Source organism: Oncorhynchus masou, chromosome 13, assembly GCF_036934945.1.
Source record: "Oncorhynchus masou masou isolate Uvic2021 chromosome 13, UVic_Omas_1.1, whole genome shotgun sequence".
NCBI lineage: Eukaryota > Metazoa > Chordata > Actinopteri > Salmoniformes > Salmonidae > Oncorhynchus > Oncorhynchus masou.
The window spans coordinates 69,800,102-69,819,285 of NC_088224.1; the positions used below are offsets into that span (position 1 = coordinate 69,800,102).

The 19,184-nt window shown below is 43.1% G+C and overlaps 1 protein-coding gene across 1 annotated transcript; it reads left to right on the top strand.

Moving 5' to 3' along the window:
- Window positions 1-1,035: 1,035 nt before the first annotated feature.
- Window positions 1,036-10,201, top strand: LOC135552955 (suppressor of cytokine signaling 5-like). The gene is made up of 2 exons (XM_064984916.1): window positions 1,036-1,390; window positions 8,088-10,201. Exon 2 carries the CDS (start codon window positions 8,256-8,258, stop codon window positions 9,906-9,908), a length of 1,653 nt encoding a protein of 550 aa, XP_064840988.1. The 5' UTR covers window positions 1,036-1,390; window positions 8,088-8,255; the 3' UTR covers window positions 9,909-10,201.
- The last annotated feature ends 8,983 nt before the right edge of the window (window positions 10,202-19,184 follow it).

Sequence of the window (19,184 nt, forward strand, 5' to 3'; positions counted from 1 at the left end):
GAAAAGTGCAAATAAATCACAGAACAACAGCAAAGGACCTTGTGAAGATGCTGGAGGAAGCAGGTACAAAAGTATCTATATCCACAGTAAAACGAGTCCTATATTGACATAACCTGAGAGGCCGCTCAGCAAGGAAGAAGCCACTGCTCCAAAACCGCCATAAAAAAGCCAGACTACGGTTTGAAACTGCACATGGGGACGAAGATTGTACTTTTTGGAAAAATGTCCTCCGGTCTGATGAAACAAAAATAAAACTGTTTGGTCATAATGACCATCGTTATGTTTGGAGGAAAAAGGGGGATGCTTGGAAGCTGAAGAACACCCTCCCAACCGTGAAGCACGGGGGTGGCAGCATGTTGTGGGTGCGCTTCACAAAATAGATGGCATCATAAGGAAAGAAAAGTAAGTGGATATATTGAAGCAACATCACAAGACATTGGTCAGGAAGTTAAAGCTTGGTCGCCAATGGGTCTTCCAAATGGACAATGACCTCAAGCATACTTTCAAAGTTGTGGCAAAATGGCTTAAGGACAAAGTCAAGGTATTGGGGTGGCCATCACAAAGCTCTGACCTAAATCCTATAGACAATCTGTGGGAAGATCTGAAAAAGCGTGTGCGAGCAAGGAGCCCTACAAACCTGACTCTGTTACACCAGCTCTTGTCAGGAGGAATGGGCCAAAATTCACCCAACTAATTGTGGGAAGCTTGTGGAAGGCTACCCGAAACATTTGACCCAATTTATACAATTTAAAGGCAATGCTACCAAATACTAATTGAGTGTATGTAAACTTCTGACCACTGGGAATGTGATGAAAGAAATAAAAGCTGAAATAAATCATTCTCTCTACTATTATTCTGACATTTCACATTCTTAAAATAAAGTGGTGATCCTAGCTGACCTAAAACAGGGAATTGTTACTAGGATTAAATGTCATTAATTGTGAAAACTGAGTTTAAATGTATTTGGCTAAGGTGTATGTAAACTTCTGACTTGAACTGTATTATATAAGAAACTTTGCAACAGTTACATACAGCCTTATCATAGGTAATTCTGATTTATCATACCTATGAGTATGGATTACAAGTGTGTATGTTTTGCATGTAATGGTGCCATCAGTACATTCCATTCCAGTACACTACATGCCTAGTCAGTTAGTCAACAACACCAGGAGACTCAGTAAGTCAATATTTACAAACTACAATATTTGAACTGCATGTACATTCATACATTTTGTCTGGATAATACACCAATCCATGCTCAATACGTTTGCTTTGAAATGTCCTGTGTTATAGATTACATAGTTACTTTGATTTTTGTTTTTACTTCCGGGTTGTGAACTTTTCCTGGTTTTATTCACTGGCTTTTGGAGAGAACAACGAAGTTTTTATGGTAAGTAAATTGATCTGATCAAAATGATATCACATTTTCATTACAGTATAACAGTACGGTCAAATAAGGAGACTTCACGAACATTCTTTTGTAATACTTTTGAGTGAACCTTTTCTTTCCCCTTGATGTTGCCTTCTGTGTTAGCTCAACTAGCAAACTTCCTTCCGTTATCATGAACTATTTTAGTTCGTTTTTAGCACATTGACAAAGGGTTTTTGTTATGAAACAAATATATATTGTTTTTGTCTAAGGTTTAAGTAAGCTAACGCATCTTGCTAAAGAAAATAGTGATTCCTGAGACGTTTCAGAAGATGCTAGGCTAATGCTACATAACCACCTAGCTAGCTAACGTTAACTGGCTAGCCAGGGGCACCGCTTCAATCGCAACCAGCTATAAACTAACTTGCGTCATCTCCGTTATCAAGGAAGGAAGGGAGAAAGTCAGTTATCTACTTGGGTTCTCAAGCATTTTGGAGCCAGGAATCCCATTTGTCATAGCAATTTCATCAGGAACCGCCACATAATCAGAACACAACTGGAGTGAGACAAAATAGCAAACAATGAGATTTACTTTGACTTTGGCATTGCATGTTCGGATGAACCAAGTCTCTACCCCTGGGAAGGAACTTTTTTAGCAGTTTTTTTTTTAAAGCACATTTTCTGCAATTCTACATATTTTGTCATGGAGCAGAGCGACTTTTTGTTGTTGCAGCTTTAAACCTCAAATACAGCAATTCTACACATTTTGCCAGGAGGCAGTCTCATGGCAAAATTTGCAGTTTTAAAGCTTGAATTACAATGAACATTTTATTGGTCACATACACATATTTAGCAGATGTTATTGCAGGTGTAGCAAAATGCTTCTGCTCCTAGCTCCAACAGTGTAGTAGTATCTAACAATACACATAAATCTAAAAGTAAAATAATAGAATTAAGAAATATATACATTTTAGGATGAGCAATGTCAGAGTGACATTGACTAAAATGCAGTATAGACATATGAAATTAGTTAAACAGTATGTAAGCCTTATTAAAGTGATAAGTGATTCCATGTCTATGTACATAGGGCAGCAGCCTCTAAGGTGCAGTGTTGAGTAATCGGGTGGCAGCTGGCTAGTGATGGCTATTTAACAGTCTGATGGCCTTGAGACAGAGAGACTGAAAAACAGCTTCTGTCTCTGCTTTGATGCACCTATATGGACCTCGTCTTTGGATGATAGCGGGGTGAACAGGCCAAGGGCTCAGCGGTTGATGTCCTTGATGATCTTTGTGGCTTTCCTGTGATATCGGGTGCTGTAGGTGTTCTAGAGGGCAGGCAGTGTGCCCCGGGGATGCGTTGGGCAGACTACACCACCCTCTGGAGAGCCCTGTGGTTGCAGGGCGATGCAGTTGCCGTACCAGGCGGTGATACAGCCCGACAGGATGCTCTCAATTCTGAAACTATGAAAGTTTGTGAGGGTCTTAGGACCCAAGCTGAATTTCTTCAGCCTCCTAAGGTTGACAAAGTACTATTGTGCCTTCTTCATCACACTGTCTGTGTGGGTGGACCATTTCAGGTTGTCAGTGATGTGTACGCAGAGGAACTTGAAACATTTCACCTTCTCCACTGTGGTCTCATCGATCTGGATAGGGGTGTGCTCCCTCTGCTCGATCCCACGATCAACTCCTTTGTTTTGTTGAGGGAGAGATTATTTTCCTGGCACCACTCCGTCAGGGCCCTCACCTCCTCCCTGTTGGCTGTCTCATCATTATTGATAATCGGGCTACTATTGTTGTCGTCTGCAAACTTGATCAGCATAGTGGAGGTGTTGTATCCTACCTTTACCACCTGGGAGCAGGAAGTCCAGGACCCAGTTGCACAGGGCGGGGGTCAGACCCAGGGCCCGAGCTTAATGATGAGCTTGGAGGGTACATTGGTGTTGAAGGCTGAGCTATAGTCAAAGAACAGCATTTTTACATAGGCATTCCTCTTGTCCAGATGGGATAGGGCAGTGTGCAGTACGATGGTGATTGCATAATCTGTGGCTCTATTGGGGTGCAAATTGCAGTGGGTCTAGGGTGTCAGGTAAAGTGGAGGTCAAAGTATCCTTAGCTAGTCTCTCAAAGCACTTCATGATGACAGATGTGAGTGCCACAATGCGATAGTCATTTAGTTCAGTTACCTTTGCTTTCTTGGGAACAGGAACAATGGTGGACATCTTAAAGCAAGTGGGGACAGCAGACTGCGATAGGGAGATATTGAATATGTCCGTAAACACACCAGCCAGCTGGTCTGCGCATGCTCTGAGGACGTGGCTAGGGATGCCGTCTGGGCCGGCAGCCTTGCAAGGGTTAACGCTTAAATGTCTTACTCATGTCGGCCACATAGAACAAGAGCCCACAGTCCTTGGGAGTGGGTTGCGTCGGTGGCACTGTGTTATCCGCGTGATTGCCTTACAGAGGGGATAACTACACTGTTTCTATTCAACCATATTCCCAGCACCTTGCCGTGGTTAAATGCAGCGGTTCGCATTTGCGTGAATGCTGCCATCTACATACGGTTTTTGGTTTGGGTAGGTTTTAATAGTCACAGTGGGAACAACATCCCCTATACACTTCCTGATGAACTCAGTGTCCGTGTATACGTCAATGTTATTCTCAGAGGCAACCCGGAACATATCCCAGTCTGCGGTTGCATGACGTCGGTGTCCGCAACGTGGCTTGTTTTCCCTTTGTAATCCGTGATTGTCTGTAGACCCTGCCACATATGTCTCATGTCTGAGCCGTTGAAATGCGACTCCACTTTCTCTGTACTGACGTTTTGGCAGTTTGATTGCCTTGCAGAGGGAATAACCACACTATTCAACCATATTCCCAGTCACCTTGCCGTGGTTAAATGCAGCGGTTCACATTTGCGCGAATGCTGCCATCTATCCACGGTTTTTGGTTTGGGTAGGTTTTCATAGTCACAGTGGGAACAACATCCCCTATACACTTCCTGATGAACTCAGTGTCAATTACATTGAACTCAGTGTCAATGTAATATCCCAGCCGTGTGATCAAAACAATATTAAAGTGTGGATTTCGATTGGTCAGATGAGCTGTGATAGACCTTAGCACGGGTACTTCCTGTTGGAGTTTCTGCCTTTAGGAAGGGAGGAGCAGAATGGAGTCCTGATCTGATTTGCCGACGGGAGGGCAGGGGAGGGCCTTGTAGCCATCCTGGAAGGTAGAGTAACAATGGTCTGTAGTTTTTGAAGTGCGATTACTACAGACAATGTGTTGATAGAACTTCGGTAGCGTTTTCCTTCAATTTGATTTGTTAAAATCCCCAGTTACAATATATGCAGCCTCAGGATTTGTGGTTTCTTGTTAGCACAATGTCCAGTGTAGTTCCTTGAAGGCTGTCACGGTATTGGCTTGAGGGGGAATATACACAGCTGTGCCTATAACCGAAGATAATTCTCTTGGGGCGGTCAGCATTTGATTGTGAGGTATTCTAGTGCGTTTATGTTCAAAAGAAAATTTAAAAACATTGTAAGGGGAATACAAGAAGTGTTGAGTTGAAAAATGTAGTACTGTGGATACCAATATGCCTGTGACCCTTCCAGGCCCATGTTGCCCAGCGTAAATTGTAGATTAAAGGAGCTAAATGTAAACAGGTGGAGTGAAATTTCAAAGCAAAAAATATTACACCCTAACTTATTCCACTGATCCTTGGCCAAAATGAATTTAATCTGTGAGTAATATTTATTTCAGATCTGGTCCCGGACCCCACTTTGAGAACCCCTGATCTACTAGATGGGTTATTGACAATGAATATATACTGCTCAAAAAAATAAAGGGAACACTTAAACAACACAATGTAACTCCAAGTCAATCACACTTCTGTGAAATCAAACTGTCCACTTAGGAAGCAACACTGATTGACAATAAGTTTCACATGCTGTTGTGCAAATGGAATAGACAACAGGTGGAAATTATAGGCAATTAGCAAGACACCCCCAATCAAGGAGTGGTTCTGCAGGTGGTGACTACAGACCACTTCTCAGTTCCTATGCTTACTGGCTGATGTTTTGGTCACTTTTGAATGCTGGCGGTGCTTTCACTCTAGTGGTAGCATGAGACGGAGTCTACAACCCACACAAGTGGCTCAGGTAGTGCAGCTCATCCAGGATGGCACATCAATGCGAGCTGTGGCAAGAAGGTTTGCTGTGTCTGTCAGCGTAGTGTCCAGAGCATGGAGGCGCAACCAGGAGACAGGCCAGTACATCAGGAGATGTGGAGGAGGCCGTAGGAGGGCAACAACCCAGCAGCAGGACCGCTACCTCCGCCTTTGTGCAAGGAGGAGCAGGAGGAGCACTGCCAGAGCCCTGCAAAATGACCTCCAGCAGGCCACAAATGTGCATGTGTCTGCTCAAACGGTCAATAACAGACTCCATGAGGGTGGTTTGAGTGCCCGACGTCCACAGGTGGGGGTTGTGCTTACAGCCCAACACCGTGCAGGACGTTTGGCATTTGCCAGAGAACACCAAGATTGGCAAATTCGCCACTGGTGCCCTGTGGTCTTCACAGATGAAAGCAGGTTCACACTGAGCGCATGTGACAGACGTGACAGAGTCTGGAGACGCCGTGTAGAACGTTCTGCTCCCTGCAACATCCTCCAGCATGACCGGTTTGGCGGTGGGTCAGTCATGGTGGCATTTCTTTGGTGGGCCGCACAGCCCTCCATGTGCTCGCCAGAGGTAGCCTGACTGCCATTAGGTACCGAGATGAGATCCTCAGACCCCTTCTGAGACCATATGCTGGTACGGTTGGCCCTGGCTTCCTCCTAATGCAAGACAATGCTAAACCTCATGTGGCTGGAGTGTGTCAGTAATTCCTGCAAGAGGAAGGCATTGATGCTATGGACTGGCCCGCCCGTTCCCCAGACCTGAATCCAATTGAGCACATCTGGGACATCATGTCTCGCTCCATCCACCAACGCCACGTTGCACCACAAGACTGTCCAAGAGTTGGCGGATACTTTAGTCCAGGTCTGGGAGGAGAACCCTCAGGAGACCATCCACCACCTCATCAGGAGCATACCCAGGCGTTGTAGGGAGGTCATACAGGCACGTGGAGGCCAGACACACTACTGAGCCTTATTTTGACTTGTTTTAAGGACATTACATCAGTTGGATCAGCCTGTAGTGTGGTTTTCCACTTTAACCTCTTGATACTCCCCATCCCGGATCCGGGATCGTGAATAAAGCCTCAGGCTCATTAGCATAACGCAACGTTAACGATTTCTGAAAATCGCAAATAAAATGAAAATAATGCGCCTGATCTCAAGCTTAGCCTTTTCTTAACAACACTGTCATCTCAGATTTTCAAAATATGCTTTTGAACCATAGCAAATCACTAATTTGTGTAAGAGTATGCTAAGCTAGCTTAGCATTTTGGGTAGCATCTAGCACGCAACATTTTCACAAAAACCAGATAACCAAATAAATAAAATCATTTACCTTTGAAGAGCTTCGGATGTTTTCAATGAGGAGACTCTCAGTTACATAGCAAATGTTCAGTTTTTCCTGAAAGAATCTTTGTGTAGGAGAAATCGCTCCGTTTTGTACATCACATTTGGCTACCGAAACGAACCGAAAATTCAGTCACCAAAACGTCAAACTTTTTCCGAATTAACTCCATAATATCGACCGAAACATGGCAAACGTTGTTTGGAATCAATCCTCAACGTGTTTTTTCACATATCTCTTCATTGATATGCAGTTCGTGGAAGCCTGCTTTCCCCTCAGAATCGCATGGAAAAATACCAGTAGCTGAAAAAGACACACCAATTTCGACGGAGGACACCGGGCGGACACCTGGAAAATGTAGTCTCTTATGGTCAATCTTCCAATGATATGCCTACAAATACGTCACAATGCTGCAGACACCTTGGGGAAACGACAGAAAGGGCAGGCTCATTCCTCTCGCATTCACAGCCATATAAGGAGACAATGGAAAACGGAGCCTCAAATATCCTGCTGGTTTCCTGGATGCCGTTTCATCTTGGTTTTGCCTGTAGCTCCCGTTCTAGGGCACCCACAGAGAATATCTTTGCAGTTCTGGAAACGTCAGTGTTTTCTTTCCAAAGCTATCAATTATATGCATAGTCGAGCATCTTTTTGTGACAAAATATTGCGCTTAAAACGGGCACGGCTTTTTATCCAAAAATGAAATAGCGCCCCCATAGCATCAAGAGGTTAATTTTGAGTGTGACTCCAAATCCAGACCTCCATGGGTTGATAAATTTGATTTCCATTGATAATTTTTGTGTGATTTTGTTGTCAGCACATTCAACTATGTAAAGAAATTAAATCTAGGATGTGTTATTTTAGTGTTCCCTTTATTTTTCTGAGCAGTGTAGTTTATTGACGGTACCAACCGATAGTCTTTGCTGCCAGGGTGCAGCAAAAATACCCTTTCAATGTTTGAAAAAGGTTGACATCATGTTTTGTTAATTTAAAGACATTTTATGAATTTTATCCTAGTTTAAAAAAAAAATTACATCACCTTGTTCTTGTAGAAACCAGTTGACAATTCTAGTGTGATCAATTTTTTCTGGCATGCTTTAAAAAATCTTGCTTTTAGGCCTTAGTTATATTTAATGTGCATATGATCGTTTACCCCTAATTGCTGCAGCTAAGAGAAACTCTGTTTTTTGTTTCTCCTGTAGCCCCAAGTGACTGTGACAGTGATTCATGGGACATGCTATTGACAGCCTTTGGGAAGATTCTGAATGGGAGGGCTTGCTGCTGAGAACTGACTACAGCCACAAATCACCTTTTCCCTGCAGCTGACCCCGACTGTAACTACCATTATTCCAGCCCATAATTAACCTGTCATGTCGGAACCGAAGGAGTCGGGTGATCGTGGGAAAGACAGGGAGCGGGGCGCCCGTCCCAAGGTGAGACAGAGCCGGTCTGAGGAGAGAAGAGATGCCGGCGGGGGGCAAAAGGGAGGAAGAGGAAAAAAGAAAGGCCAGACATCCCATGAGCAAGCTGGGGAGCGGCCTGTCAGCGATGGGTTTGAGTATGGGGACCTGCTGACTGGTCTGGAGCCCAGGGACCGCTGTTCCTCCTCTCCACTGAAGGAGGGCAGGAGATGGCAGGGCCTGGATGGGATCACTTCACTCAGCCAGGACAGGGGGACAGCCAGGCTGGCACAGGGGACAGCTGAGCCACCAACCAGTGAGGCTGAGGGCAGGGGGGCAGGTGGCAGTCGCACACTCCGCCAAAAGATCCAGGATGCCATGGGGCAGTGTTTCCCCATAAAGACCAACACTCCGTCGTCCAGTTCCACTCAACATGTCTTTATGCCACAAGCTGCTGCTGCCGGGGCTGGGTCCTCCTCGCGCCGCAAGATCCACCTTACTGAACTCATGCTGGATGACTGTCCCTTCGCTGCAGGCACCGAGCTGGCTCAGAAGTGGTACCTCATCAAGCAGCACACAGCCCCCATCTCCACACCTCCCGTAGTGGACACCTTGGTGGTCAGCGCTAGTGCCTCTGCCTCAAACTTGGCCGCCGTCGTGGAGGATGTGGATGACCGGTTGCGAGAGCGCAGGCGCATCAGCATCGAGCAAGGCGTGGAGCCACCGCCCAACGCAGAGATCCACACGTTTGAAGTGACGGCCCAGATCAACCCTCTGTACAAGCTGGGGCCCAAACTGGCCCATGGTATGAATGAGCTTGCAGGGGATGACAGAGCTACCATTCACCAGCAACAGCAGCTGCTTCTCCAGAGGCAACAGCAGCACCAGCTCTTGCTGCAGAGCTGTCTGGACACTCTGGATGAGGTGGTGGCCGTGGCCTCCTCCTCTTCTGCCTCAGCATCTGCTTTGGTCCCTGTCTGTGAAGCTGCTTCTGTGCCTGACCCCATGGTTGACCCTGAGGTCACAGCCAGCCTCCTGCCAACCAAAATTGTTGTGCCCCAGGCTGAGGGTCCCCCTACTCAGGACGGCTATCGCATCCACACCCAGATCGACTACATCCACTGTCTGGTGCCTGACCTGCTGCAGATCACTAACCTACCCTGCTACTGGGGTGTGATGGATCGCTATGAGGCTGAGACACTGCTGGAGGGTAAGCCAGAGGGCACCTTCCTGCTCCGCGACTCAGCCCAGGAAGACTACCTCTTCTCTGTCAGCTTCCGCCGCTACGGCCGCTCGCTGCACGCCCGCATCGAGCAGTGGAACCACAACTTCAGCTTCGACGTGCACGACCCCAGTGTTTTCCATGCGCCCACCGTCACGGGGCTGTTGGAGCACTACAAGGACCCCAACTCCTGCATGTTCTTCGAGCCTCTGCTGTCCAACCCCATCCACCGCACCCTGCCCTTCAGCCTGCAGCACGTGTGCAGGGCGGTGATCAGCAGCCGCACCACCTACGACGGCATCAATGTGCTGCCCATCCCCAACACCCTGAAGAAACACCTGAAGGAGTACCATTACAAGCAGAGGGTGAGGGTACGGAGGATGGACACCTGGTGGGAATAACAAAGACCTTCTGGTGGAAGTGAACCACAACTAGGCTACTAACTTAACACTATGGAGGCAGGCCTCACTCAGTGGACAACCAGTTGACTCACTCCATTTTCTTCCATTTTGCTCTATTAACATATACCTACCTACTGCATTCACTGTATACCTAGCTACCTGTTTTCTCTATTTATAATTTACAATATAAGACCAATGTCTTAAACTCTGTGGATACTATGTTATTTCAATTCTGATGCACATTCACCCATTTTTCTCTGCTCACAATAAACTTTGGATTCATGGTAATGATACACCATGTGTGTAGAGGTGTATCAATTCTTTGGGTTGAAGTGAACAGAGTCAAGGCTGGTTTGGTGACAATATGGAACACATACAGGTCTGATAATAGGTCAATGAATTACCATTGCCAAATGTAGGGTACTGGAGACGAACAGATGTGTCTTCTAGTAGATAATGTGGATGGCAACCTGCTGGCAAGCTGCTGAGGACCTAGCTGGTGGTATAAACCATTTGCAAATTCATTTTTTATATATTTGGTGTCATTCCTTTGAAGGCGAAAGAAAGGTACTTGAAAGGAATTTTTGACTCATCCTAATTACTTGAATAATCCAATACTTTCCTGTATAGCCTATAGTTTTCAGAGGTAAACTAAAACTATGGGGTATAAGGCAGGTAAATGACTCAAGCTTCTATCCATGTGAGATTTTACCGTTGTGTTAATTCCTATCAAATTAGAGAACATTGAAGCCATTGCTGAATGCCTAACACAAAATGAATCCAGTTGCATGCGAGTTAAAGCCGTTTGTCAGTGTTAGAGCAAACAGACAGTGAGTGACGATAATAGAGCTGTTTTTTGTGGTGCTGAGAACAGAACATGAAGCAGCACCTACTGAGAAGAGCTCTATCTCTGTCTAGCTTTGGTCTATTGATCTTCTCAGCCTACCACTGAACCTGTGTTGGAATCAGATTAATGATGATGGAAGCACATTTAGGCTACCCTTACATTTTGATTATTGAGTCATTGTGCCTTGTGCTTTGAGGCTATTGCTGGAGCCTGGTCCAATATACACATTCCAGCATGATGGTGATTTTCGGAAGGCCTCCATTTTGTATTGCGAAGTAATCTCAATATCATGTTTCAGTAGTGGCTATATCAAATGGAGCATTGTATTATCAGAAAATAAAACTCGCTTTTTAGTACCTTGTCCTCACATGACCTGAAAACCTTACCAATCTGTTGTTGAATTTATGCCATCTCTCTGTCGATGATGCTTGCGCCTGGAAAGCTGATGAAATGATACAGTTATTTGTACATTTACACATCCCTTCTGCTGGGACTAAAAGCAGATCTGGAAGAATTCAATAAAGCAGACTTCTAATGTGACAGACAGGAAATTGTATTTGCATATATAAATAGAAACTATCCCTTTAGTAAACGAATTGAATGGAGGACCCATTCATGGATTAATTAAAGAAATACATTTTTGTATTTATTTAACCTTTTTTAACTAGGCAAATTAAAAAAATTAATGCCTTTGTAAATGTTCCCAAACAAGACACGGAGAACAAAAAGCATTTAATGCAAGGACTTTAATTTGACGGTTATTTTGGGGACCCATTCATGGATTAATTGCATAATTTACCTATGCAGTGAAGTGATTGACCACTTTGTGTGAACACAATTTGGTATTAATGGAAACACACAAAGAGAGGCCTCTGTGCTCATTGATGTGTGCAGTGTGCAATAATACAGTGGAGAGTACAGTGGACAGTCGTCCTGATATTGAGTGAGAATGGATCACTTCTGTCAGCAGTCATCTTAGGATTCATCACTGTGGTATGTCTTCAGATGGATGCTTTGATTTAATCTAGAGTATTTATTTTATTATGCTACTGTTTGTATTGAACCTTTTATCCACTAAGGAGGATGTCGCCATACTTTATGAAAAGTTCCATGGCAGCACTCAAAATGCACAGTGTTAGGGAGCCATCCCACTGGGCACAGACTTCATTTCAGCGACTAGTTTTGATTGTATATTTGGTTGTTGTCAACTAACGTTAAAACCACAACAAAATATAATGTAATTGGATTTAGGTTAAAAGTTGGGTGAACAAAATGACAAAATTCCCTTATGTTTCTGGCTTTTTTCAAATCCAGTCAGTTTTCCACATTGATTCAACATCACATAGTTTCCACATCATGTCTACAAAAAAAATCTACGTTGATTCAACAAGTTTTTGCTCAGTGGGATGGCCTTGTATATTTCCATAAGTCTAATGTTAAAATGTTTTCTATGTTGGAGGACACATTTAACCCACAAAACCATTCTTGGGCACATATAACTATTAAAGTGTAGTGTTGGAATGTAACAGTGGATGTGAACATGAATGCCTTTGCCTGGCTAGAGATTCCTCCAGCTTCATATGCGTACAGTAAACTCATTCAACATTCAACTCTAGATTTTCTTTCTTGAGTACTCTCTCTGTAGCTCTACTCTAGAGTTGATCAACGTTGGCTATAGGGGGCTGCAGGGTTGGGCAATGCCCACCCAAAATGTCATGTTGCCCACCCAATGGATTATGCCTGAGTTAATGTTAAACATATACAATTGCAGTAAGCAAGCTTTGAAACAGCCAAAAGATTTCTGACTGCCCACTAAGGCATAATCTTAGAACTTGCCCTTGAGTTGATCTCCAAGTCCTGTATGTCTTACTGTCTTTGCCCTTCCTCTGACTTGTTACATTTTCCACCAAGTGTTTTTATGATGTGTGATTGATATAATCAGTTTCCACAGTGGGAACTACAGTTTCACATTATGCTATTAGGGAGGGATGATTGCTCACTGTGCTGCTGTGAAAAAGAGCATAGTTATCCCAATGGAAAGCAATCTTGTTTGGCTGAGTACCAACTATGTTTTTGCATGGTACATTTTTTATTCAGATATCTGTCCAAACAACCTTAATTGAATTTAGAGTGCTGAACAAAGAGTGCTGTTCTGGTTGATTAGGTTTAGATGTTGTTGTGGGAAACTGGGAATACTTTCATTGAGTTTCCCAGAATCAGCAATCCTCCCAGACACGGTAACAATTGCCTTTGTACCCAAAATACACTAAAGTGGACTTTGAAATGAGTAAGGAAAGTAACACTTTTTGGTTTCTGACTGGGTCTAAAATTAGTCACCATACTATGTGTAGCTTCAGTCTAATTAGAATCATCCCATCTGCCATAGTGTTTATTAGATGCCTCAATCAACTCCTACGATTGCAATCTATCATGTTGTTCTAAACATCACTCTCAGTACAGCCCACAGAGCAGAGAAGCAGTAGTAACACTGCTGTACAGTCAGGGATGCAGTAGGTGGCTCTAAAGAGCTACAGCAGACTGTGTGTGTGCGCAGTAGATGGGAGGGTGGTTGGGGGTGGGGTGCTGTGGGGGGAGTGTGACTGCTGCAGCTGCCAGCGCCCTGGCTCTCATCATGCAGGTATTACAGGCGTCGGGGGAGAAGGAGGACTTCACTGCGCCTGGATCAACGTGCCCAGAGGGACACAAGGCACAGCAAGGCACAAAGTTGATTGGCCACACATACTTAGTCTGTTTGGGTCTTTCCCTTCTTCCTTTGAGGGAGAATGTTTTCCCTCTCAGCCTAATCTGTAGAATAAGAAATCGGGGTGGAGAACACGCTTGGAATGTTCACAACACCTGAAGACAATATGTTCCCAAATAATATGTGGTTTAGAATCATAAAAATCAGTGAAATGGCTCATCGTTGGGGTATGAGTCTCTCAGGGGTGGTAATGTTGTCTGTGTCTGTATGTGTTGGGTCCTGAGCAGGAATATAATCATGAGAATCATCCACACTGTATCTAGGACATGAATTCAGAGGAGGGTGTATCCAACTGATTCCAGATTCATGCCGGATGGATAAGGCTTGACGAGAGATTCCTCTTGTCCACCCAGGGAGTAGGAATACATTTCAGCGAGCAAGCAGGAGTTGTGCTGGCAGAGGAAACTCTGCAGCTGACAAGTTCTTTCACTGTTACTAAATTAATGCCACAGGAGGCCGGTGGCACCTGAATTGGGGAGAATGGGCTCATAGTAATGGCTGGAATGGAATAAATGGAATGGCATTGAACACCTTAAACACATGGTTTCTATGTGTTTGATACCATTCCATTTACTTCAATCCAGCTGTTATTATGAGCCGTCATCCCCTCTGCAGCCTCCTGTGAATGAATCCCACTGAAATTCAGCCTTGAGTATGGATTGCATTATGAATCATCAAAACTACAGGACTAGGTCAAAGATTTTTTTTTTCCTTTTACCAAATAAATACACTTGTGTTGTTAAAGCAGTACTCATAACAGTTTTGAAATATTGCTGAATTGGGTAACTTGTGTTCCCTGAGAACAGCATTTGGTGAATATATTGGATACCACTATCAGTGATAAGCCCACAGTATTCTACTGTAGATATTTCCCTGTATACAAGCTTTATAACTTAGTACATGCACATGTCCTTACACCACAAAGAAACAGTATGTTGTATTTACAGTATATTTCCAGTGCATTACTTCTTCTTTGTACTTCTTTTTTCCCCGTGGCATACTGTATCTTCATGGCAGAGAGTTTCCTGCCTGTCTCATAACCCCTCCCTCTCTCCTGCAGTGGCAAATCCTTGTTGCCACAATGGGAGGCGTGTACAAGAGCCAGCGGATGGCGCACACTTTTGATGGAAAGGCATAGCAAAGATCGCCAGACATAGCCCAGAAATGCATTTGCCACAAATGACATATTTATGTTAGAGCCAAGGACTCCTAGCAGTGTTATTATTTTACTTTGACTGTTGGGTTTTTGTATGACTTTATCAATTCATATAACATCTAGCATGTAACGTGTGGATTATGACAGTATCTACAGGAAGTGATTTGAATGTGCTAATTAATGATGCTGTGATATGGTACTTCTGAGAAAGTGCAGCTCAATCTCCAGAACTAATTAGTAACATCGCTCTCCTTGATGAATAGGCTATAATCCACTATGTAGAACTGTTAAAGCTCTCCTTGATTCACCTGGAAATAGAAAACAAACCAGACTCAAAGTAAACAATATATTTTGTTTGTCTTCTTCCATTATAAAAGTGAAAAGTATGAGCCACGTAAATATAAATCTCTCTTCTTTCCTCTTATAACAAATCCAAAATATGGTCAAAAAAACAACAACATCAAAATCAAATCAAACATATTGGTCACATACACGTGTTTAGCAGATGTTATTATGGGTGTAGAGAAATGCTTGTGTTTCTATCTCCAACAGTGCAGTAATATCTATCAATTAATAGCTAACAATTTCACAACATATACCCAATACACACAAATCTAAGTAAAGGAATGGAATTAAGAATAAATAAATAAATATATAAATATATGGACAAGCAATGTCAGAGCAGCATAGACTAAGATACAGTAGAATAGAATAGAATACAGTACATACATATGAGATGAGTAATGCAAGATAATGTTCCGTTTATTAAAGTGGCCAGTGATTTCAAGTCCATGTATATAGGCAGCAGCTTCTAATGTGCTAGTGATAGCTATTTAACAGTCTGATGGCCTTGAGATAGAAGCTGTTTTTAAGTCTCTCGGTCCCAGCTTTGATGCACCTGTACTGACCTCGCCTTCTGGATGATAGCAGGTGAACAGGCATTTGCTCGGGTGGTTGTTGTCCTTGATGATCTTTTTGACCTTCCTGTGACATCTTCCTGTGACCCATTGTTTGTGGTTCAAAATGTTTAATGCATATACAGTATCCCCACACTACAGTACTGTGAACTGAGTGAACAACATTAGGACCACCTCATAGACCTCATGACCAGGTGAATCCAGCTGAAATGCTATGATCCATTATGTCACTTGTTAAATCAACCAATCAGTGTAGATGAATGGGAGGAGACAGATTAAATAATACTTTTTAAGCCTTGAGACAATTGAGACATGAATTGTGTATTGTTCCATTCATAGGGTGAATGGGCAAGACAAAATATTTAAGTGCTTTTCAACAGGGTATGGTAGTAGGTGCATGGCGCACCGGTTTCGGTGTGTCAAGAACTGCAACGCTGCTAGGTACTTTCTGCTCAACAGTGACTCACAGATCAGTTCATAAACATGCACACTGACGATATGCCATTTCACTGCCTGCCAACTGTCTTGTGCAATGATGCTGGAATTAAGATACAGTTGAATTTAGACAGAAAGGGAGCGTGTCTGTCAAATGGACATGTTGAACTTAGAATCAGTTCTCAACAGTGGAAGCCATTATCTCCACAGAAACACAGTTGTGGACCTTGTAGCTTTGGTCACTTTCAATATTATTAACAACAGAAGATTTGCTTCTCGCTACAGCACCAAGCAGCTGCAATCAGGAGCACTGCTCTTTCACGCTCTTGCTCAATAATTAGAAACAGGGGGAATGGAGGGAAGAGAATGTATTTAACCTTCATGTCTCATTGTTTTCTTCTCAGTGAATTTGCCACATCTTCCAATGTTCCTTCCTGTTTTCTGTTAGCATCCTGTTTTTGGTGCGAACCACAGTAATCTAGATGTTTATGAATATATTTGTAGTCCCCTTTCTGTTGTCATGTATGTTTCAGATGACCAGTGCAGTAAATGTTGTAACTGCAATGGTTTTTATTTAATTTTAAATGTATAATGGTATAAACTTTGGCTCTGATTGTGACATTTCAGTGCTCGTTCTCTTGACATTTCATGCACAAAGACACCTTGGCGTCCTGCAGGCAAGCTATTTTTACCTTTTGTAAATTGCTTTCTCTGCTTAGGAGGGTCGAAGGAGAAACCTTTCACAGGTAGGGATTTGGGATCTTATTTCTCAAAAAGGTGCTTTTCCATTCTTATCCAAAAAATAGACAACATTCTGAAATGGTGAATTGCAAAAGGAGTGTAGGATTAGGAGTTGTGAGGACATGCTTTGCTCTGCATCCATAGCTCATTTTGCATTCCAACCAGGATGCTTAGCTTTCAGCCCCTGACTGCCAGAGTAGAGGCGATCCCAAATTCCTGTCAGAAAAGCACAGGAAGCTGTGACCTCCTTTGAAATGCTATGAATCATCCTGTTATCTTCAGCACTTCACCAAGAGGAACTCTCATTTGAACATATCAGAGTCCAGTCATGACTGGGTAAATGAACGGTGCAGGGGATTATTCACACCACAATGATAGTCAGCCCACAGTTTAAATCTGGGAATCAAATTGGAATGGCTTTTGGAAATACCATTTCTCTAATGCACCAACACCAGATTAAAAAACAGTTCCTTTTGGATAGTGAGAGTGATTGAGAATGGATGTGTGTGAGAGAGATTTATTGAATTATACTCCTTCAGCACTGCAAGAGCAGACTAAGGTAATGAAGCAGGAACGACATTAGTTTGGCCTATGTGTGTCTATTCAAATGAACTCTCAGCCTTTCAACTGCGACTCAAAACAACCACCTCTTCAAGTCCACTGATTAAATGCAGTGCATCCCAACACTGGTTGATTTCCCTCTTATTACCAGTGAAAGCTCAGGCAACCCAAGTCAAGTTCCTGGTCTACAATTCATTCTTGAGTTGCCCTTTCAAAGTGTACAGTATATCCTGTCAGCAGGGAACTCATTTGTTCATTAATTATTTTCAATTAAATGGGAAATCGTGGGAGGCCCTTGCAAATGAAATGGGCTCCATGCAGTTTCTAGGGCAGGCAGGTGGAGTGCTTCAATTTATTCATGTTTATAGTTCAGAGCAAACTGGGAAAAATATCACTGTGGAACTAAAACATGTATTGTCGATTTGTGCGAAAAATAACATCATGTGTTTGGCTTTGTCCATTTTATCATACACATTAGATTCAGCTGTTTGAATCCAATGTTTTTAGGTTCACTGGACATCTCGGTAACTTCAAATGCATATACTGCAGTTGGGATGTTTTAGATAATAGTATTTACTCTTGGGATTAATTATAATGTGGTGAACTTTTTATATCCGTTATTAAAGGCTTATGGATATGAATGTTTAGGGCAGATCATTGTGCTGCTGGGGATGGAGCAGGTACTTTAGTGAAGACCTAGATGGATTTATTGGTATTGCATTGTGGCATTAATCCCCTAGTCCCATTATGCAGCTCAGAGTGTGAGAGAGAGAGAGCATTCACTAATGCAAAGAACTTACTCTATGGGTTGATAAGAGATGGACTCCCGCTTGTTCTGTTGTAGCTTGGCAGAGTTTGCCAGAGAACATTGTAGACAACATTGTGTTTTTAAAGGTCACTACTTCTCCCACACACAGACTTGATGATGAATATGTTGTCGCAACATCATCATATCTCCTGGGAGCTTGGAGACCACAGCGACGTCCGTCGCACCACCCACTGGTTTCACATACAGTAGCTGTGAAGTTGTAATCCTGACAATAGTTGCCCTCTGACGATTTGAGAGATGTGTAGTCGTGGAAGGGGAGGTGAGAGAACGGTGGGGAACACCACTGATGGTTGATTGCGTCAGCAGGGGAGAGTGAATGCTGCTCTGTTCTTATTTGCCTGTCTTACAATAGCTCTAAATTAAATAAACAATCAGCATTAGAGCACAAATTTATGCTCACGGGAATGTAACAAATGAGCCCCAATTGCAGGTATAAATGATAGTGTTCATGCCAAATTGAATGATTCAGTGTAATTACAGTGCCTTCATAGAAGTATTCACACCCCTTGACTTTTTCCACCTGAATTTAAAATGGATTGAATTGGAGTACAATTTTTACAAATTAATACATAATGAAAAGCTGAAATGTCTTGAGTATATAAGTAATCAACCTCTTTGTAATGGCAAGCCTAAATAAGTTCCGGAGTAAACATTTGCTTAACAAGTCACATAATAAGTTGCTTGGACTCACTCTGTGTACAATACTAGTGTTTAACATGATTTTTTAATGATTTACATGTATGTACGCCACACATTCAATTATCTGTAAGGTCCCTCAGTCGAGCAGTGCATTTTAAACACAGATTCAACCACAAAGACCAGTGAGGTTTTCCAATGTCTTGCAAAAAAGGGCACCTATTGGTAGATGGGGGGAAAAACAGACATTGAATATCCTTTTGAGCATGGTGAAGTTATTAATTACACTTTGGTTGGTGTATCAATATACCCAGTCACTGCAAAGGTACAGGCCCCCTTCCTAACTCATTTGACGGAGAGGAAGGAAATGGCTTAAGGATTTTACCATGGTGA

Coding starts and splice junctions, on each gene's coding strand:
- LOC135552955 (XM_064984916.1), top strand. CDS start 8,256: ATGTCGGAACCGAAGGAGTCGGGTGATCGTGGGAAAGACAGGGAGCGG.